At 44.9% G+C, this 23,598-nt stretch overlaps 1 protein-coding gene across 1 annotated transcript in view; it reads right to left on the bottom strand.

Annotated features, from left to right (window-relative positions):
- The window catches only part of LOC139273232 (D-beta-hydroxybutyrate dehydrogenase, mitochondrial), a 31,077-nt gene extending 13,950 nt beyond the window's left edge, over nucleotides 1-17,127 (bottom strand). The window contains exon 1 of the mRNA XM_070889857.1: nucleotides 16,704-17,127. Coding sequence (XP_070745958.1) covers nucleotides 16,704-17,085 — 382 coding nt within the window. The 5' untranslated portion in view covers nucleotides 17,086-17,127. The remainder of the gene's footprint in view (nucleotides 1-16,703) is intronic.
- Between the last annotated feature and the right edge of the window lie 6,471 nt (nucleotides 17,128-23,598).

The raw sequence follows: 23,598 nt of genomic DNA, 5'->3' as shown, positions 1-23,598 counted from the left end.
AGGTGGCCAGCGGAAACGCTACAAGGACACGCTCAAAGCCTCCCTGATAAAGTGCGACATCCCCACTGACACCTGGGAATCCCTGGCCAAGACCGCCCTTAGTGGAGGAAGTGCATCCGAGAGAGGGCTGAGCACCTCGAGTCTCAACGCTGAGAGCATGCAGAAATCAAGCGCAGGCAGCGGAAAGAGCGTGCGGCAAACCAGTCCCACCCACCCCTTCCCTCAACGACTATCTATCCCACCTGTGACAGAGTCTGTGGCTCTCGTATTGGACTGTTCAGCCACCAAGAAAGAATGCAAAAGGCAGGAGGCAACAGAGCAGAGTAGCACTGGGGTAAGTGTAAACCACAAGGTGATAGGAAGGGACAATATGTATGAATATAAAGGGGCTGCAGGAGGGTCAAAACTAAAAATCATGGTTTGAAAACTAGTATTAAAACACTCTACCTAAACGCACGCAGCATTCGAAATAAAGTAAATGAGTTGACGGCACAAATCATTACAAATGGGCATGATTTGGTGGCCATTACAGAAACGTGGTTGCAGGGTGGCCAAGACTTGGAATTAAACATACAGGGGTATCTGACAATTCGGAAAGATAGATAAGAAGGGAAAGGAGGTGGGGTAGCTCTGTTAATAAAGGATGATATCAGGGCAGTTATGAGAGACGATATTGGCTCGAATGAACAAAATGTTGAATCATTGTGGGTGGAGATTAGAGATAGTAAGGGGAAAAAGTCACTGGTGGGCATAGTTTACAGGCCCCCAAATAATAACTTCATGGTGGGGCGGGCAATAATCAAGGGAATAATGGAGGCATGTGAAAAAGGAACGGCAGTAATCATGGGGGATTTTAACCTACATATCGATTGGTCAAATCAAATCGTACGGGGTAGCCTGGAGGAGGAATTCATAGAATGCATACGGGATTGTTTCTTAGAACAGTATGTTACAGAACCTACAAGGGAGCAAGCTATCTTCGATCTGGTCCTGTGTAATGAGACAGGAAAAATAAACGATCTCCTAGTAAAAGATCCTCTCGGAATGAGTGATCACAGTATGGTTGAATTTGTAATACAGATTGAGGGTGAGGAAGTAGTGTCTCAAACGAGCGTACTGTGCTTAAACAAAGGGGACTACAGTGGGATGAGGGCATGTGAATGTTTAAAATGTATAGAGACATTGAAGTTGAGAACGTGGGAATTGTATAGGGACAGTATAAGCTAACAAAGAATTCATGGAGGAATAGCCATGACATCTCGGACTCGAGACTGCGAAATGTTACAACACTAACACATATTGAAACAAAACCCACAGCTTGCAGAAAAACCTCATGGTCTTATTAAATCATGTTATTAACCTGAAACATTAACAGAAGGTCTTTGTTTAAAATCAGACCATACTTAGGTCGGCTTATGAGTGGACAAAGGGAAAGAGGGACCAAAAGAGATAGGTTGAACTAGGATGTCACTCTAGCCCTATCTTGTTATCTTTTGCTGAGAATGTATAACTGTTGTCGCTTTACGATGTAACTTCACTTATCCGTAGGGAGTGTGTACGCTCGATCGAGAATGTATATCCTCTTTCTGATAAGTCTTGCCGGCCGGTAAAATAAAGACTGCTTTGTTCAAAGCACAAGAGGTATTCGACTCAGTAATTTTACTGAACCAGATTGAGGTAAAAGAATCCAGGAATCAACATTTGGTGTCAGAAGTGGGATCTCAACGGACGACTGCCGAAAACTTGCGAATTAAGAGCCAGACTAGCCTTGGACGAGACGAGGGGAAAGTGGCCACTGGAGTGAGTATGATTTCAATACTGCTCCAGTTTCTCCCGGTTTCAAAAGTCTGAGGAAAGTTTAGCCACTCGCTGGTTCTCAGGTAGTGTCTGAATGAGATCCAGGACAATCTGGTGAATACCTTTCAAACTTAGAATAGGGATAGAGATAGGGAAATTGCGCGATGACGCAAACCAAGCGGCGACTTGGAAAGATAGGTTATAGTTAGAGCTAGATAGGGATAGATGATCAATCATGATCCAAAAATTAATAGGAAAGAAAAGAGACTCTTGTGAATGTCTGTTTAAATGAGAAATGCTTCTGTGATTTTTACTGTAAAAAAAAAGCCGGTGAGTTGTGGTTTGTTTTATCTCAAACAGAATGAAAGTTTGTTTTAACCCTTCGTAGTGTTGTCCTGTATGTGGGAAGTTTAAGAGTGTGAACCTTATTGAATTACGTATATTCGGATGATAAGTTACGGAGCCAGGAAATGCACAAAGGATAGGTTTGTTGAAAAAAAAAAGAAAAAAATTACATGGTCCCGGTGGTTAAAAAAAAAGAAAAACTTGTTGAAAGAAAACATTCAGAGAAGGCACAGCAAAACAACTGAGATGGATTCAAAAGGATTCAAAAAAAAATATTATATTAAATAACACGACCTTGAGGCTGGAACAATTGAGATAACGAAAAGGAGTCCACAGCCTACGTGCCAGACTTCTCTCTAGTTATGGAAAATACAAAAAAAAAGTAACGTACTAAATAGGTGCTGAAAACAAAATGTTCTGAGATTTGAAATTATGAGAAAAATTCCACTGCAGTCTAAAAAAAATAAATCACTCCTGTCCAGTTGGCAGAAAAACTCCATTAAATTAGGGCTTTCATTGACTGATTGAATTTAAACTGCGCAGTGACGCGAAAAGATAGGGAAATTTGGAGACTAAAAGAAATTAAATAAGGCTCATAAGAAATCAAATTTAGAAAATTAGGCTCACAGGGAATAAAATGGGGAATTAAATAGAGGATAGGTGTTCAATTCAGGTACGACGTCGACCTTGTATATCACTTGGCCCGTCTAGGCACTGATTGAATTTAAATCCCGCAGCAACTCGGAAGGTAGGGCCGACGCGAACGCGCAGTGGCGCTAACGCGCAGCGATGCGAGACGTGCAGCGGCGCGAGCGTGCGGCCGAGTGGAGGGCTGATGCAGACGCGCAGCGACGCTAACACGTGGTGGCGCAGACGCGCAGCAACGCTAACACGTAGTGACGCAGACGCGCAGCGACGCTAACACGTGGTGGCGCAGACGCGCAGCAACGCTAACACGTAGTGACGCAGACGCGCAGCGATGCGAGACGCGCAGCGGCGCGAGCGTGCGGCCAAGTAAAGGAGGGCTGACGCAGACGCACGGCAGCGTGAACACGTGGTGACATGGGACGTGCAGCAGCACGCGCCCGAGTAAACGTGGGCCGATGCGAACGCGCAGCAACGCGAACCGCGAAAGTCAGTGCTAGTGTCAGTAAGTCTTTGTCAGTGTTAAAGTCTTTGTTTATCTTAAGTATTCTAATCGCGCGGCGACGCGAACCGCGGGACGACGCGGGAGTCTTAAGTATCGTGCGGCGACGCGAACCACGGGGCGACGCGGATCAGTGTTAGAGTCTTTGTTTATCTTAAGTATTCTAATCGCGCGGCGACGCGAGAGTCTTAAGTGTTCTAAATCGCGGGGCGATGCGGATCAGTGTTAGCATTAGTAAAGTCTGTTTATTTGGAGTTGGTTAAAAGTCAGTGTTAGTTTCCGTAAAGTCTGTGTTTATTTTAAGTTTGTTTAAATTGCACGACGACACGAACGCGTAACGACACGGTAATATGAGGGGCAGCGTGAAAATGGGTAATCAGTTGGATAAAACAACGGATGCGGATAGTCCGCTACAAAAGTTATGTGAAGAATTCCCTGAAAGAGCTGAAGACTTTAGAAAATTATCAGAAGCCCTGAACAAATTATTAGGAGATGATCAATGGCCTCTAGGTGGCACTAGCAGCGTAGAGGTAGCAAAAAAGCACAGGGATTGTCAAAAAAAAAATTTAAAGATGCATCACTTCTGTCAAGTTGGCAAACAAATGCTATTAAAATTAGGACTTTCATTGACAGAGGGAACACATGTTAAAACTGTAGACGTCTTAAAAAAAGAGAATGTGCGCACGAGAAACTTACTAAGAGATCCTCTGGGACCTCTGAGAAAGGTATTGACCGACTACGTAGTAAAATGGCTGGCTTTGTGTTAACCGAGGCTGATGATGAAATTGATGAGTGGTCACTGACTCACCGCCCAACGGCACCTCCCGCACCCCCTGGCCCCTTGCTCCAGTCCTCTTCCCAACACCCTCCACCTTACACTCCGGCGAGAGGAGTTAAAAATAACCCCATACCACCAAAGCAACAAACCCAAACTGACTCCTCATCCTCTGATAGCGATTCGGATCCCCAGTTCACAAGCAATATAGCCGAAAGAACCAGATCTCACACTCGAAAGGGCAGAACTATATCTTGACATCACAGACAGTCCCGTAAATCTTCTAGTCAATCTACCAGTCCAAGTTGTGAAAGATATAGCAAACACCCCCGCCGATCGAAACGCAGAACTGTCAAGCAGTCAGACAGCTCCGAAACATCCTCCGACTTAGAAATGATTTCCAAGATCCCAAAGTCCCGACACCAATTTCCTGTCAGACCAATGCCAAACCCTGATGCACAACAAGCTGCAGACCACCCCACTATAGATGTCTATGTGATCTTCGAAGAACTATTTGATTGCTCACGCTATCCGGATAAATGGAAAGGGCAGTTAGATATTATTGGCAGGAAAAGAAAGGGGAGGGGGGAGGTGCGCCCCCAACCCGGGTCAAGACTGAATACGTGACTAGAAAGGAAGAGCCATCTCGGGAGGAAGGATCAATAGAACCGCAGTGTTGCATACAGGATTGGATGGATAAGCAAGGATACGGTTATACTAAACAACCAAACGGCCCGAGCCCTGCTAATAAACCTCCCTATTGTCCCCGGCATGGTATGGGAAGAGGCCGGGACTGGGTAAGAGGAATTGACTGTTTTAATTGTGGGCAGGAAGGACATTGGAATAAAAATTGCCCCTACCGTCAGCATGGAAAAGGAAGAAGAGGAAGAGGAGGGGGGCAAGGGGGGAGAGGAGGATCTTACACTAACTTCTCCCAGAACAACCCCTTTGGTCAATTGTCCCCCGATTGACTACGCAGCTTGATTGTGCAGGGATCCTCCCCGGACGACGAACCCATTCTGAATGAGTGGCAACCCTTTTTGATAGATACGGGAGCCTTCATGTCTTCTGTACAATCAAAGCTTACAAATCTCGACATTCCCAGTGTCAGAACCGGTTAAAATGGGTTACCAGGAAGAATCGGTGGAACATCGAGTTGTTATCACAACCAATCTGGACTGTAACTTGATGGCTAGAGACCTCCTCTGCAAATTCCAGTTGCATTTGAAGTGTGGAGATGATGGGATTATTGTAAAACAGGAAACCCTTAAGCGGCAGTATTATACCACTAGAACCCCTCAGTGGTGGTCTCTGGACCTGCCGCAGGCACCCTATCACGTGACCCTAGCATATGATCCCAGTGGAAAGAATCAGGACCTGCAGAACTTTTATCAGGATCACGAAGGGGAAGTAAAGGGAATTCTATTAAGGGCTAGAGTGACTGGACTGGAAAGAGAGGCAGATTTTGTGGAAGTGGATAAGAATCTGTGGAAACAGCCCCTAACAATGGCACCGCATATTGCTCGTGAAGTATTAGCCCCTCACCATGCTAAAGATTTGGGAGTTATGGTACGCAAGGCCATAGATGAGGCTGACCCTACCAGCCGGGATGTGCAAATCGTAAAACATGGCCGAACAGTCCAATTTCATGGGGACCCCGAGAAGGTCTTAACAACTCTACAGCATCATACTGGCTCGGACATACCTGACTATGTGGATCCTCATGTGTGGGCAGAGGACCCCTCCCAAGTGGGTTATACTCCCATTGATCCGATTGAGATCCCAGTGCAGGGCAATGTGAACTGGCCCTCTATCCGACAGAACCCACTGAAATCACAGGCAATCCTAAACTGACCTTTCGGCACTGTACTGCAATTAATCCGGCCTGTTTTCTTACTGAGCCACCCCAAGATGAGGAAGAACCCAGTCATGATTGCTTATCTTTAATTTAAGAGGCCACATCAGTCAGGGAAGATTTAGTTGATGTACCAATGGAAGATCCAGACTGTATTCTTACTGAGCCACCCCAAGATGAGGAAGAACCCAGTCATGATTGTTTATGTATGTTGACGGAAGTACTTCTATTAATCCAGAAGATACATGAATCTCAGGATACGCCATAGCAAACCAGGAGAATCAGGTCTTGGAATCTGCCGCTTTTGAAACCGCCTATTCTGCTCAACAAGCTGAACTATTCTCCCTCACCCGAGCCTGTATCTTGGCCAAAGATCTCAAAGTCAATATCTATACCGACTCTAGGTATGCCTTTGGGGTGGCCCATGATTTCGGACAATTATGGAAAAATAGGGGATTCCTAACCTCACAGGGGAATGAGATATCTCATAAACAGCTAGTATCTGATTTGTTGCAAGCCTCAGGTTCCCCAAACGCATTGCCATTGTCAAATGTACCGCCCACACTAACGGAAATTCTCTGGTTGGTATAGGGAATCGTTGTCCTGACCAAGAGGCCAAACAGGCCTCTCGTGACCAACAGATGATAGTGCCCAAAATTATGAGTCAGACTTAAAATCCTGCGAAGGATAAGTTAGCCTCGGAAAAACCAATGCCAACCATCCAAGATGTTATAAAAGCACAGGAGGACGCTCCTGAAAAAGATAAACTGTTGTGGAAATATTATGCATGTACTTATGACAATGTTTCTAAACTCTGGACCACTCCCGCGGAACAGACTTGCATGTCTGACAAGTTGGCTCTATGGGTTATTGAATGTATGCATTTTACTACTCATTGTGGAGTAAGGACCACGAGTGACACACTTTTGGCTACTTGGTGGCACCCTAGACTCCAGGCGCTCACCCAGAACATCAGTAGTCGTTGCCTGGTTGGCCAGCAACATAATCCAGGGAAGGGAGTCCCCTGTGATTGGGTTAAAACGCCCCTACCTGAAGGTCCCTTTGAGACATTTCAGTTGGATTACATTGAGTTGCAAAAAGTTCAGTGTTACAAATATGTGTTAGTAATAGTAGATGTGTTTAGCAGATGGATTGAACCCTACCCTAACCTGGACAATAAGGCTCAAACTGTTGTTAAGGTGTTAATGAGGGAAATTGTTCCTAGATATGAGATCTCAGCTAGACTGATGACCACCTATGTTCTTTCTCTGACTCAGGCTCTGCGACTAGTTCACAACCAGGTTCCAGATGCTCACCTCGACCTCCCAGTTTTACCCGAATTGTCCCTCGTGGCACCAGGGAAGTATGGATTCGGAAGGGATTAGAGCCACAATGGGAGGGGCCTTTTCAGGTGTTACTCACTACCCCCACTGCAGCCAAGGTTGAGGGGAAAAGTGCCTGGGTTCACCTGCAGCACTGCAAGCTCACCACCCTCTAACGAACCTATTTTACTGGTTATTCTAACTCCTGTTTCTGTTCCAGACTTCCTCTTCTCCATAGCTGAACAAGGCCGTTGGCATCCTAATTGGAACGTGGACCAGTTTGAACTTTTACCCGTAGTGATAGACAGCCAGCTACACCGACGGTGACCTGAGAAGAGAGACGGGAAAACTGAACTCTTTTAATCAGCAAAATAATTGGACTATTTATCTGAATCCTGAGCCATAAGATGAAGCTGTCTGTATGCCACAGTCTGTATAATAGTGTTGATATATGACAGTTTCGGCGCATGGGAGGGGAGACAGAGACGAGAGCTACATGTCTTATGTTTATGCGCAAAATGGGAACTTTTCTGGATATTAGGTGTGTTCACAGTCCCTATACATTTTACTCCTAGAATGATCCTAAGTGTTATCATGGAATGATAAAAGGGGGGAATGTGAATGTTTAAAATGTATAGAGACATTGAAGTTGAGAACGTGGGAATTGTATAGGGACAGTATAAGCTAACAAAGAATTCATGGAGGAATAGCCATGACATCTCGGACTCGAGACTGCGAAATGTTACAACACTAACACATATTGAAACAAAACTCACAGCTTGCAGAAAAACCTCAAGGTCTTATTAAATCATGTTATTAACCTGAAACATTAACAGAAGGTCTTTGTTTAAAATCAGACCACACTTAGGTCGGCTTATGAGTGGACAAAGGGAAAGAGAGACCAAAAGAGATAGGTTGAACTAGGATGTCACTCTAGCCCTATCTTGTTATCTTTTGCCGAGAATGTATAACTGTTGTCGCTTTACGATGTAACTTCACTTATCCGTAGGGAGTGTGTACGCTCAATCGAGAATGTATATCCTCTTTCTGATAAGTCTTGCCGGCCGGTAAAATAAAGACTGCTTTGTTCAAAGCACGAGGTATTCGACTCAGTAATTTTACTGAACCACATTGAGGTAAAAGAATCCAGGAATCAACAAGCAGAGTTGGCTAAAGTAGACTGGGAACATAGACTAAATGGTGGCACAATTGAGGAACAGTGGAGGACTTTTAAGGAGCTCTTTCATAGTGCTCAACAAAAATATATTCCAGTGAAAAAGAAGGCCGGTAAGAGAAGGGATAACCAGCCGTGGATAACCAAGGAAATAAAGGAGAGTATCAAATTAAAAACCAATGCGTATAAGGTGGCCAAGGTTAGTGGGAAACTAGAAGATTGGGAAAATTTTAAACGACAGCAAAGAATGACTAAGAAAGCAATAAAGAAAGGAAAGATAGATTACGAAAGTAAACTTGCGCAAAACATAAAAACAGATAGTAAAAGCTTTTACAGATATATAAAACGGAAAAGAGTGACGAAAGTAAATGTTGGTCCCTTAGAAGATGAGAAGGGGGATTTAATAATGGGAAATGTGGAAATGGCTGAGACCTCAAACAATTATTTTGCTTCGGTCTTTACAGTGGAAGACACAAAAACCATGCCAAAAATTGCTGGTCACAGGAATGTGGGAAGGGAGGACCTTGAGACAATCACTATCACTAGGGGGGTACTGCTGGACAGGCTAATGGGACTCGAGGTAGACAAGTCCCCTGGTCCTGATGAAATGCATCCCAGTGTATTAAAAGAGATGGCAGAAGTTATAGCAGATGCATTCGTTATAATCTACCAAAATTCTCTGGACTCTGGGGAGGTACCAGCGGATTGGAAAGCAGCTAATGTAACACCTCTGTTTAAAAAAGGGGGCAGACAAAAGGCAGGTAACTATAGGCCGGTTACTTTAAGCCCATCTGTAGTGGGGAAAATGCTTGAAACTATCATTAAGGAAGAAATAGCGGGACATCTCGATAGGAATAGTGCAATCAAGCAGACGCAGCATGGATTCATGAAGGGGAAATCATGTTTAACTAATTTACTGGAATTCTTTGAGGATATAATGAGCATGGTGGATAGAGGTGTACCGATGGATGTAGTGTATTTAGATTTCCAAAAGGCATTCAATAATGTGCCACACAAAAGGTTACTGCAGAAGATAAAGGTATGCGGAGTCAGAGGAAATGTATTAGCATGGATAGAGAATTGGCTGGCTAACAGAAAGCAGAGAGTCGGGATAAATGGGTCCTTTTCGGGTTGGAAATCGGTGGTTAATGGTGTGCCACAGGGATCGGTGCTGGGACCATAACTGTTTACAATATACATAGATGACCTGGAAGAGGGGACAGAGTGTAGTGTAACAAAATTTGCAGATAACACAAAGATTAGTGGGAAAGCGGGTTGTGTAGAGGACACAGAGAGGCTGCAAAGAGATTTAGATAGGTTAAGCGAATGGGCTAAGTTTTGGCAAATGGAATACAATGCCGGTAAGTGTGAGGTCATCCACCTTGGCGAAAAAAAAAGTAAAAGGGAATATTATTTGAATGGGGAGAAATTACAACATGCTGTGGTGCAGAGGGACCTGGGGGTCCTTGTGCATGAATCCCAAAAAGTTAGTTTGCAGGTGCAGCAGGTAATCAGGAAGGCGAATGGAATGTTGGCCTTCATTGCGAGAGGGATGGAGTACAAAAGCAGGAAGGTCCTTCTGCAACTGTATAGGATATTGGTGAGGCTGCACCTGGAGTACTGCGTGCGGTTTTGGTCACCTTACTTAAGGAAGGATATACTAGGTTTGAAGGGGGTACAGAGATGATTCACTAGGCTGATTCCGGAGATGAGGGGGTTACCTTATGATGATAGATTGAGTAGACTGGGTTTTACTTGTTGGAGTTCAGAAGGATGAGGGGTGATCTTATAGAAACATTTAAAATAATGAAAGGGATAGACAAGATAGAGGCAGAGAGGTTGTTTCCACTGGTCGGAGAGACTAGAACTAGGGGGCACAGCCTCAAAATATGGGGGAGCCAATTTAAAACTGAGTTGAGAAGGAATTTCTTCTCCCAGAGGGTTGTGAATCTGTGGAATTCTCTGCCCAAGGAAGCAGTTGAGGCTAGCTCATTGAATGTATTCAAATCACAGATAGATAGATTTTTAACCAATAAGGGAATTAAGGGTTACGGGGAGCGGGCGGGTAAGTGGAGCTGAGTCCACGGCCAGATCAGCCATGATCTTGTTGAATGGCGGAGCAGGCTCGAGGGGCTTGATTGCCTACTCCTGTTCCTAATTCTTATGTTCTTATGTTCTTATGTAGATGTACAGGAAGTTGTGGTCTGAGATTGCGGGCATCATCTCCTCGGTGTCCCAGGAGGCTAGGGGGCCCAACCAGTGCCAGAAGCACTGGGAACTGCCTTGTGGCGTCAGCTAGAGTAAGTACAGATTTTATAATATATTAATGAAGATTGTAATTAAAACTGTAATAGTAAATCTCCTGGATTGAATTAAATTTTGTAAATTCTTACATACATACATACATTCGGATATATTCATATATAGATCCAAAACACGCTGATCTTTGTTATAACCGTGCATCAATTGTGGATCCCATTTGCATATAACGTTTGAAGCTGTTGTCTTTCCATGAAACTACCTGGTCAATTAGCTTATGCCATGCTGCTTTCACGTTTGCAGAAGAAGATATCTAACAAAATGGGAACAGCGGAGATGCACCGGAGGGGCCCTGCTTACATGCAGACTTTAAATGAGCTGGAGGAGTGTGCAGCAGCGCTGGTCATTCGGTCACCACCAGTGGTGTTCCGGGACCCTCCCATGCATCACGTGAGTAATGTATGAAACAGTTTTAAAGTAATGTAACATCATTTAATTAAAATGCAATGTCCGGATGATGTCATGTCATGTCATAAATGCAGCCTTTGTGTTACCCTCACGTTGACAACATAAGAACAAGAACAGGGGAAGGTCATCTGGCCAACTGTCCCCTTCTCTATGAGCTTCCCATAAACCCCTGTGTCCATCTGCGACTGATACAGCCACGGCAGGTTTTCTGGGACAGTTAAACCCACATGACACATCAATATGTAAAGTCTTGTCGGTAATGTGTACCTTTCTGTTTTAATAAGCTCAATTGTGCTTTGAAGGTCAACCAGAGGCGCAAGTGGAGGCCGCACAGGAGGAGGAGGAGGAGGAGGAGGATACGACCGAGCCAGAGGAGGAGGAGGATGAAGAAATGGAGGAAGCCACAGAGGGGGATGAACCTGCGGCCACCGTGGAAGTTGCTGCTGCGACTGAAGAGGCACCGGGACCAAGCGGCATGCAGCCGGCAACGCCAAGGCGTGTTATAGAACGCATGCCGACCCCACAGAGGTCGGGTCAGCGAGCTCAGTACTCGTCTGCAGTGGACGATCGGATAGAGGGCTTGATCTCCCTGTGCGAGGAGACGGTCGCGATAAATCGCGAGCATCTTCAGCGGTTTGCGCGGGAATTTTCCCGGGTGTCTGCTGATCAATCGGGGGCAATGCAGCAGACGCTGGAGGAGATGCGTGCACAGACCGCTGCCACCAATGCCTTGCGGTATGCGTTGCTGGCTGAGCTCGGCGCTGCACCCCAAGGTGTCATGATCGATCGCAGCACAACCCCCAGCACACAAGCGAGTCAGGAGGAAGCACTTCCTTCTGACTTGGCAGACAATGCTCCTGTCCGTGTTTCATCATCCCCCCAACACCCCCCCCCCCCCCCAACAGCCGATCGTGCCACCATCACCCCACCACAACAGGAAGTCTTGCCATTGCCCACTGCACGCCCGTGTCGTCTCGGTACCAGGAAACCAAAACGGGCGGGTGGAGCTAGGACACGGGGGGTCCAGGATCTGGAGGGAAACGTGGCCGCATGTATGGAGGGGGGCTGTTATTATTGTTCAAGTTTTTCTTGTTGTTCTTCTTGTTACTGTTGTTGTTGGGGGGGTGGGGACAGGGTGGGGCTGGATGGTGGGGGGGTTGGTGTTTAAAATTGAAATTGTTAATAATAACTTTTTGTTGAATCTTACAATTGTTGTGCATTGTCTTTTAATAATGTAAGTAAAGTTAAGTTAAAATATTAATGCAACTGTTGTACATTTAATTATAAGTATAAATGTGAATGGATCTATCAGTAAAAGGATGTTAAAAGCCCCTTGTTTGAGCAGCCTTCTCCCTTCCTCCGACGTTCAAAATGGCGTCCGTAGTGCCGCGTTCTGTGAGGAAGGCCAGGAAAAAGCAACTATTCTCCAGAGATGTTCTCGGCGAGCGATCAGCCGGCAATGTGCCGGCGATGTGCCGAAAGTTGGGCTGGGCGATGTGCGGGCGATCACCTCAATGATCAGCTCGGCGATGTGAGCCGAAAATCAGGGGGATAATTTTTCGGCGATGATCCAGCCTGAATTTCCACTTTTTTGTCAAAATGGGCGTTAAAAGGCCATTTTGGGTGATATGTGGGCGATATATGGGCGATGTGAAATGGAAAGTCTAGCCCACATGTATCTTTTTCAACAGCACTTCCTCACCACCCATTGCTATTTTCACGCCCTATTTTTTTACTAATGCCTTTCTATTGCTTCACTGAGATGATCTTTCTCAATCATCCTTCAGTTTTCACCCCTTTCCATCTTTTCAAAAACCCTATTTGCCAAGCATTGAACTAACTAACTTTTCTCTGATTCCTTCCTGTTCTCATCTCAACCTCACTCAGTCCCACAATTTTCCAGTTCTGACAAAGGACATACACACAAACTTGTATTTTCTGTTTACAAAGATTCAAGGACCTCTGCTGGGAATTTACTGTGATTTTTTTCCTGGTCAGCTGCCATAACTTAGGTGGAAGGTCAGCGGAACCTCTCATTGCCACATAAATAGGATTTACACCAATCAACTGTTGAGATTATGATGGCCAATCAGGTGATCATCATCATAGGCGGTCCCTCGAACGAGGATGACTTGCTTCCACAAGAGTTCACAGATGTTTCAATGAAGAACCCGATGTTCCAGTCCTGAACTCCAATTGAAGGGTGGAAGATGCCTGCGCGTGGATTTTTTTAACGCGTGGTGACCGTTGCACATCAGCCACCACACTTGCTCGACAGAGCTAGGCCTTTATCCAATGGCAAGGGTTGAACCAGGATGACTGGAGACCTGCTCTGCTGCACGGACCTAGTGCGCACAGTGTGAGCAGGTCCGTGCTGCCCCTGGGCCCTTGGCTCTTCTGGACCCCGTACCCTCATTCACCGCACCTTCGCCCATGATGTTCCAGGTGAATCTCTAAGGAAATTCCCAGCACTCTTGCATATTTTTTTAACTTACTGGTTGATAAGAGTTTTCAAACTTAACATCTTTTATGCAAGGATTATGCAAATGTAGATGCACTATAAAGTTCTTTTTTTAAATGCTATGCTCAATTTTGTTCTTTTTCTCCCCTGTCCCTAGCTTTGACATAGTATTTACAGCACGGAAACAGGCCATTCGACCCAACTGGTCTATGCTCCTCACAAGCATCCAGCCACCTTACTTCATCTAACCTCATCAATATATCCTTCCATTCCTTTCTCCCTTATGTGTTTATCTAGCTTCCCCTTGAATGCATCTATGCTATTTGCCTCAGCTACTCCATGTGGTAGCAAGTTCCACATTTCAACGATTCTCCAGAGTAAAGAAGTTTCTCCTGAGTTCCTTATTCGATTGATTAATGATTATCTTATATTTATGGCCCTGAGGTTTGGACTCCTCAAAAGTGGAAATGTCAAGCTGAGCAAAAAGTAGAATAATATTACCAGATGTATGGGTGTCATTCTGTAAAGAGCAGACTGAGTAGCCTGTTGTTAATAGCCAAAAAAGAGTGCATATAGGCTGACAGAAATATTTTCCTTGCTTTCCACTTGCCAAGAATTTCATATCAAAATCAACACAATATTTAAACTTTCTGAACTGTGTCAAGGTTGCACCATAATATCCATGCTAAAGCTCTTCTGGTATTGCACACGCACATCAGGGGTTTGCACACTACACATAAACATGTTACTACAAAGTAATCACAGCACAGAAACAGGCCATTCGGCACAACAGGTCTAGAAATATAAGAACATAAGAAATAGGAGCAGGATAAATCCCCTGAACCTGATGGCTTGCATCCTAGGAATTAGTGGCAGGGATTGTGGATGCATTGGTTGTAATTTCCCAAAATTTCCTGGATTCTGGGGAGGTCCCAGCAGATTGGAAAACTGCAAATGTAATGTCCCTATTTAAAAAAGGTAGCAGACAAAAAGCAGGAGACTATAGACTAGTTAGCCTAACATCTGTGATTGGGAAAATGTTGGAGTCCATTATTAAAGAAGCAATAGCAGGACATTTGGAGAAGCAAAATTCGGTCAGGCAGAGTCAGCATGGATTTATGAAGGGGAAGTCATGTTTGACTTGAAGGGACTGAGTGTAACATAGCCAAGTTTGCACGCGAGCTTCCTCTCACCCCTCTTCATCTAACGCCATCAGCATATCCTTCTATTCCTTTCTCTCTCATGTGCTTATCTAGCTTCCCCTTAAATGAATCTATGCTATTCACCTCAAGTGCTCCTTGCAGTCGCGAGTTTCACATTCTAAGCACTCTCTGGGTAAAGACGTTTCTCCTGTATTCCCCATTGAGGATCTGCGCCAGATGGGTTAAGGTCCACTTCATCACTCTCATTAGGGTAGGTTTTAGTGGAGTGTGCCGATCACACTGTCCGTTCCTGGCAGCTGAAGGCCTGGGCCTTGAGGGCCGGGCCTCGTTTCCATGGGCAACCTGCTGCAGTTTGACCTGGCATTTGGCTGGTGCAACGTTGGGTGACTCAGGTGCTGCACTCACTTGCGTGTAGGCCTGGGGGGGAGGTGCGGAGGGAGGGGGATGGGTCATGAGCCGAGCCGAGCCTTGCAGAAACCCTGAGTATTTTTGTGCAGCCAGGATGAGAACTCCTGCTCACCCTGGCTCCACAAAAATATAAAACCGCAAAAGGTTTAGGAGCACAATGCATGCTCCACCAATATATCCCTGATGATTATGCAAATCGGAGGTTTTATTTGCATAATCAAGAGGACTATTATTAGAAACAGGCACACGGTCCAGCCACGCAAGAGAAAGTTCCTTGAAAAATGGACAGAATAATTGTGTTAATGAGATGTAAGTTTAGCCTTTTCCGCAGCAATTGAGCAAAGTTCAAATCTGCCCCAATACATCTATGCAAAAAATCGTCTTCATCCCCTAAATAAGCAGAACGTTGTGCTTCAGTTAGATGGGTTTTAAGGTATTCGTCATCTACAGACCTTATCAAGTTCTCCCGGACAGGCAGTTGGAATTTAAAGGCACTGTTACTTTATTTTTTATCACTGAGAAGGGCCAAAAGCTATTGGCCAGGACACCAGCAAGGTTAGACTGACATATTTTTTTTCGATCAATATGCAAAGTGATGAAATCTTACATGGACTGTGGTATGCGGCTTCCTGTTACTAAAACCATAACTAACACCACTTTATAAATTCAAACAGAGCAGGAAACAGTTAACGAAATCAGTGACTTTACACTTCTCCTTTCTCTAGAATTATCTTTACTCCCTACATTTAGTTTAGTTTTTCATTATTGTTTCTTGTTCTGATTCTTTTGTTTTAATTCTTAAAACTCATTGTTTCTCGCCAGCACCTAACATTGATTCCAATACCCTGTCCGGGTGCCACCCCAAACTGACTCAGGGTGTGTGGAACTTTGGCACACTACTTGACCCTGCAGGACTTCATCTCGTACATCTATTCCATTACTAATTTCCCTGCATAACATCACTCACTTCCATTCCTACCTCAATGCCTCTGCCACCAAATATTGAGGCTGGACTTCTCTTTTCACTTGCCTCATCCCTTCCCAAGCTTCAATTTATCCAAAATGCTACAGCCCACATCCTCACCCACACAAAACCCGACACTCCCGCCCTCTCCGAGTTTCATTTTCTCCCCACACCCGCAGGAAATTGATTTCAAAACGACCATTTTCACGTTCAATCCCCTCCACGGCCTGGCTCTGCCTTTAATTCCGAAATACCTTTCTGCCTTAAGTCCCCCATACAAATCTCCACTCCTCTAATCCTTGATATCTCCTTGTTCTACAATCCCGCCACTCCACTAGTCAGCAGCTAACTTCCTGCCCCCTGGAACTGCTTGCCTAGATGCCCCTCCCTTGCCAACCCTGTTTTCAAAACCTTCCTCAAAATATTTCTCTTCCACCATGATTTTGTATTTCTCTACCCTAACTTTCTCTGTTTCTCCATTATAATTTCTTCTCATCAATTGCCAGCAGTTAGGATATAAAGGCACCGGCGGGGTTCTTACACATTCGCTGTTTTCAGTAAATACCTTTAGCTGGTAAATTTGCCTCCACAAATGCCTTTGCTTTTTCCACATCTTCATCCAGGGTAACGTCAAGTTTCAGAATATTCAGCTCACTGGAGCATTCCTTCTTCAGACTCTGCGCCCCTTGTCCGTCTGGGAACAAGCACCCAGCAAACACCCGGAATCCCAGCTGATCTAGCTGCTTGGCCAAGAGATGTCCAAAGCCCATGTCACAGCCTGTGATCAGCACGGCCCTGCCTTTTGGGTCAATGGGCCCAGCCGACTGCTTCTGTGACACAATCCAGATTATCGGAGGGATCAGGCATGCCGCAAAAGCAACAACCCCGAATGAGTGCAGAACACCGGCCAGCAGTAAAACTCCACACATCTGTACAGCTGCAGACATTCTCCTTGTCACAAAAGTTTCTGTGCAGTTGCTCTTCAGACTGGCTCGTCGGGTCTGAAGCAATCTTTTAGCTCTGCCTCGAAAGTGGGAGGGGCAGAGTGGACAATATCTCAGTTTTTCTTTCCGTTTATACAATACTAGATTTTATCAGCAAAGCCTGAACAAAAACAAATAGGACTGACTAGCCAGTTAAATGTATTTGTTTTCTCTTAAAACACTCCTGTGAAGGACCTTGGGTTGTCTTACTATGTTAATGGTGCTATATAAATACAAGTTGTTGTTTTTGTTGTCTGGAGTTTGATCCTGACCTCACACCAACTCGTTCAAAGAGTGAGCAGTCACAACAGGAAGCTAAGTATGTATAGGGTAGTGAGTACAAACCACAATATCAAAGACGAAACCAACACCCAGCTACAAGGAGTGGGGCTTGGGTTGCAGAAAAAACAAAATGCGACAAAAGAAAATAATTTACAAATTTAAAAAATATACTTTTTAATTTATACTTTCAAAGATATTACTTCCAATTTAAAAGAGATGAAGAAAAACTATGGACCTGGGCAGCTTGTGCTATTAGAGGTCTGCAATAACTGGCTGAAGACTAAAGTCGTTTTTCAAAATGTCTTATGTTGTTAAGAGGATTGTTTTATTGATTATTAGATATTGTATCTATTCCTCAAAGTCAATAAGATTCTTGAAAGGTTGGGGTTAAGCATTCATAGATTTCTTAAGCATGCAGTGCATGCAGTAGTACTTAAACTTGAAGGGCTTTATTTTTGGCTTTTTGGATTTCGGGGTGTTAGTCACTGCAGGGCGTAAAAGTTTGCACCTGAAAATAGTTCGCGCCTTCGACTGGAAGTTTCGGCGAAAAAGTCATTTGAAGGAGCATTGGCGGTAAGTCAGGCATTGCGCAACCCACTTTGTGCGCCGAGCCGAAACTTTTGGCGTTAAAGGAGGTGGCCATTTTGCGCATGCGCAGTGAATTATTATTTTATTCTTTCCGGTCGCAAACGCTAATGCAGGGTGTGACAGCGTCCTGCGTGCATGTGCATATAAACCGCCCCACTTCAGTCACTTCTGCTGAGGTGGAGGAGCAGGAGGGAAGGCAACGTGCCAGGCACTTCAGTAATGAGGCAAGTGAGGCCTTAGTCCAAGCAGGGGAGAGGAGTTGGGCCTCACTCCATCTTGCTGGGCGAGCCAGACCACTCCCTCCTGTGTTTAAGCGACAATGGAGGTAGATAGCGCAGGAGATGTCTGCTGAAGACACTGTGCCCAGGACTGGCACACAGTGTCGAAAAAAGTTCAACAACTTTACGAGCATTGTCAGAGATTTGCATCTATGTATGTCTCCATGACTTCTAACATTAATCTCACACACTTTGTGAAGTTTGCCATGCATATGGTCCCTCTCAGCACTCTGTGGGGTGGCTTTCACGGTGCATAAGAAAGATCAAGGCTTTTAATGATCCATGCACATTAACTCTATCATTTACATCATTCCTCGCAATACACTCCAACTGCTGCTATGCCTTTCTGAAAGATGACTTACAGCCCCCATGTTAGATCCCTCTAACCTGCAAACAAATACTAACGAAGCACAGGCAACATCCAAACAGATTGAACAGAAGCAGCAATAACAGTCACACAGTATCACCTGGTAGGCATATGTGCTACAACAGCAGAGAAACCCTTTCCAAATCCTTTCTATTTTTCTCTTTACAGTCCAAACATTCCCATAATAGGAGCGAGCAGCTGCGGACAGGCGGGGGTCCGCCTCACCAATCCACTTGATGGATGTCGAGGAAAGGGTCTCGGCCCTGATCGGCTCCCAGCTCGGGCAGTTGCCTTTGGGTAGTGAGGTTATGTAAATGGGTCGTGCGACTCAAGAGACTGCATTGAGAGATATTATGGAGTTGCGGTGGGCCTTCAAATGAACATGTGCAATGCCACGTTCCTCATGTCCCTCCCCTGCTGCTAACCACTTGTCTGTTGTTTTCTACTTCCAGATAACCAACCAGAGGGAATGGAGGTGAGGCAATGGAGGAGGATGCTGTGGTCAGCCGTGCCAAAGGCTGCAGACAGGTCGAGAAGGAGATGTACAAAATTACAAAGAATTTACAGCAAAGAAACAGGCCATTTGGCCCAACAGGTCTGTGCAGGTCCACATGAGCCTCCTCCCATCTTTATCTAATTCCATCAACATATCCTTCTATTCCCATCTCCCCTGTGTTTTTATCTAGCTTCCCCTTAAATGCCTGTGGAAGAAAGAATCTATGAACACCTGGCTTAATTTAGAGGGAAGGGTTAAATTCTGTTTTTTGCTATGCTTAAAGAAATAATAAGACGAGAAAAATAGCCACGCTTTTTAGCCTTGAAACTTAGAGATGCAATTAGGTGACCATCTGGTATTAAAAGGGAGTCTCCTTTTGCCTTTGCTTATCAGACTGTGAACAGAGAGAAACTATGCAAGGACAGATAGAGTGTGTACCTCCCGAGACGACCTTTGTACTCGCGGGACTAATGAATAAGATTCTTTTTCTATTTCTGTATTCAATTTCTGTATAAAGATAAGTGCAATTTGCTTGTACGACAGAGTTTTGCTTTGGTACGGTCCAAGCAGGCTCTCCGAGATATATCTTGCTTTTTAAAATAAATTCTCTCGAAGTGCAGTTCTGAAAGTCTCCGCCTGAGTTAATTTAAGCTAAATATTTCCTCGACAATGCCTCAGCTACTATTTGCCTCAACTACTCCTTGTGGTAGTGAGTTTCACATTCCAACAACTCTCTGGGTAAAGAAGTTTGTCCTGTCTGTTAGTGATTGTCTTTTATTTATGGCCCCTAGTTCTGGTCTCGTCCGCAAGTGGAAACATCTACTCTCCGTCTAACTTATCGAACCCTTTCATAATCTTAAAGACCTCTATGAGGTCACCCCTCAGTCTTCGCTTTTCTTTTAACGGTTTACCTTTAAAGAAATCTTCCCATAACAGAGGACCACCTCACCCTGACTGACACCTCCTCCAAGACAGAGTTAGCAACACACCATCAAACGCAAAATGGCAGACACGACAAGGCAGTGCCCAATGCTATAGCCACACTGCCTCCCAGTAAAATGACCAGGCACTCCACGTCATCTGATGTCGCCCTGCCAGGCAATACCCTTCCAGCTACAAGGATCTGCTCACTGAGATCAGAAGACTGCAACACATACACAAACTTCCTCCACACATTGACAACAGATCGACGACCACCATATCATAATCACCCAAACTGCTTGGACATGCCTGAGTGTTGGCCATAGAGAACTCATGGAAATCAGAACTCAAGTGACCTACCTACAGAACAGAGATATGGAGCTGGCTGCAAAAATAGACCAACTTGACAACAGGAGACATCACAACAGCATGTGCATCTTCAGCAATCAGAGAAAGTGGAAAATAACAGGGCCTATCCCCTTCATCCAGGACTCTCTGCGATCCATATTGGATCTCAACAACTGCCTGGATCTAACCCTGGACAGAGCATAAAGAATGCTCACCTCAAACTTTCAGATTCAAAATGCCCCGGAACATTTGTTCACAATTTCCCCCCAAAAATGCCATCCTGCGGGAGCCAAGAAGCAAAGCGTAGCTACATGTTCATGGCCACTGGATTTAAATTTTTGCCCCAAAACTCTTACTGAGGTGGAAGGCCTTCAATGGCATCAAATAATTCTCTGAAATAAGAGCCTGGATTACAGGATGCACCGAGCTTAATATTTTGATGGGAAAGTCCCCTTCCCCTTTCAGTACCATTGATGCTTCCAGCTCCTTTTTACAGAACCTGGATGTAGAGACAGTAATTCACAGAGCACCATCCCCTGCCCCCCATGCACTCCCAAAAACTAACAACCACCCCATGTAATTGGAAGCCCAAATGAAACCATTGGTACAGGCCTAAGGAAATTCCTTCACATTTCCACACCAGTATTCCTAAAACTGATCCCCACATAGAAACATAGAAACATAGAAAATAGGTGCAGGAGCAGGCCATTCAGCCCTTCTAGCCTGCACCGCCATTCAATGAGTTCATGGCTGAACATGAAACTTCAGTACCCCCTTCCTGCTTTCTCGCCATAACCCTTGATCCCCCGAGTAGTAAGGACTTCATCTAACTCCCTTTTGAATATATTTAGTGAATTGGCCTCAACTACTTTCTGTGGTAGAGAATTCCACAGGTTCACCACTCTCTGGGTGAAGAAGTTTCTCCTCATCTCGGTCCTAAATGGCTTACCCCTTATCCTCAGACTGTGACCCCTGGTTCTGGACTTCCCCAACATTGGGAACATTCTTTCTGCATCTAACCTGTCTAAACCCGTCAGAATTTTAAACGTTTCTATGAGGTCCCCTCTCATTCTTCTGAACTCCAGTGAATACAATCCCAATTGATCCAATCTTTCTTGATAGGTCAGTCCCGCCATCCCGGGAATCAGTCTGGTGAACCTTCGCTGCACTCCCTCAATAGCAAGAATGTCCTTCCTCAAGTTAGGAGACCAAAACTGTACACAATACTCCAGGTGTGGCCTCACCAAGGCCCTGTACAACTGTAGCAACACCTCCCTGCCCCTGTATTCAAATCCCCTCGCTATGAAGGCCAACATGCCATTTTCTTTCTTAACCGCCTGCTGTACCTGCATGCCAACCTTCAATGACTGATGTACCATGACACCCAGGTCTCGTTGCACCTTCCCTTTTCCTAATCTGTCACCATTCAGATAATAGTCTGTCTCTCTGTTTTTACCACCAAAGTGGATAACCTCACATTTATCCACATTATACTTCATCTGCCATGCATTTGCCCACTCACCTAACCTATCCAAGTCACTCTGCAGCCGAATAGCATCCTCCTCGCAGCTCACACTGCCACCCAACTTAGTATCATCCGCAAATTTGGAGATACTGCATTTAATCCCCTCGTCTAAATCATTAATGTACAATGTAAACAGCTGGGGCCCCAGCACAGAACCTTGCGGCACTCCACTAGTCACTGCCTGCCATTCTGAAAAGTACCCGTTTACTCCTACTCTTTGCTTCCTGTCTGACAACCAGTTCTCAATCCACGTCAGCACACTACCCCCAATCCCATGTGCTTTAACTTTGCACATTAATCTCTTGTGTGGGACCTTGTCGAAAGCCTTCTGAAAGTCCAAATATACCACATCAACTGGTTCTCCCTTGTCCACTTTACTGGAAACATCCTCAAAAAATTCCAGAAGATTTGTCAAGCATGATTTCCCTTTCACAAATCCATGCTGACTTGGACCTATCATGTCACCATTTTCCAGATGCACTGCTATGACATCCTTAATAATTGATTCCATCACTTTACCCACTACTGAGGTCAGGCTGACCGGTCTATAATTCCCTGTTTTCTCTCTCCCTCCTTTTTTAAAAAGTGGGGTTACATTGGCTACCCTCCACTCCATAGGAACTGATCCAGAGTCAATGGAATGTTGGAAAATGACTGTCAATGCATCCGCTATTTCCAAGGCCACCTCCTTAAGTACTCTAGGATGCAGTCCATCAGGCCCTGGGGATTTATCGGCCTTCAATCCCATCAATTTCCCCAACACAATTTCCCGACTAATAAAGATTTCCCTCAGTTCCTCTTCCTTACTAGACCCTCTGACCCCTTTTATATCCGGAAGGTTGTTTGTATCCTCCTTAGTGAATACCGAACCAAAGTACTTGTTCAATTGATCCGCCATTTCTTTGCTCCCCGTTATGACTTCCCCTGATTCTGACTGCAGGGGACCTACGTTTGTCTTCACCAACCTTTTTCTCTTTACATACCTATAGAAACTTTTGCAATCCGCCTTAATGTTCCCTGCAAGCTTCTTCTCGTACTCCATTTTCCCTGTCCTAATCAAACCCTTTGTCCTCCTCTGCTGAGTTCTAAATTTCTCCCAGTCCCCAGGTTCGCTGCTATTTCTGGCCAATTTGTATGCCACTTCCTTGGCTTTAATACTATCCCTGATTTCCCTAGATAGCCACGGTTGAGCCACCTTCCCCTTTTTATTTTTACGCCAGACAGGAATGTACAATTGTTGTACTTCATCCATGCGGTCTCTAAATGTCTGCCATTGCCCATCCACAGTCAACCCCCTAAGTATCATTCGCCAATCTATCCTAGCCAATTCACGCCTCATACCTTCAAAGTTACCCTTCTTTAAGTTCTGGACCATGGTCTCTGAAATTACTGTTTCATTCTCCATCCTAATGCAGAATTCCACCATATTATGGTCACTCTTCCCCAAGGGGCCTCGCACAATGAGATTGCTAATTAATCCTCTCTCATTACACAACACCCAGTCTAAGATGGCCTCCCCCCTAGTTGGTTCCTCAACATATTGGTCTAGAAAACCATCCCTTATGCACTCCAGGAAATCCTCCTCCACCGTATTGCTTCCAGTTTGGCTAGCCCAATCTATGTGCATATTAAAGTCACCCATTATAACTGCTGCACCTTTATTGCATGCACC

This window comes from Pristiophorus japonicus, chromosome 9, assembly GCF_044704955.1.
Source record: "Pristiophorus japonicus isolate sPriJap1 chromosome 9, sPriJap1.hap1, whole genome shotgun sequence".
Classification (NCBI taxonomy): domain Eukaryota; kingdom Metazoa; phylum Chordata; class Chondrichthyes; family Pristiophoridae; genus Pristiophorus; species Pristiophorus japonicus.
The sequence above is the reverse complement of the archived record's forward strand: the minus strand, read 5'-3'. Positions and strand labels throughout refer to the sequence as shown.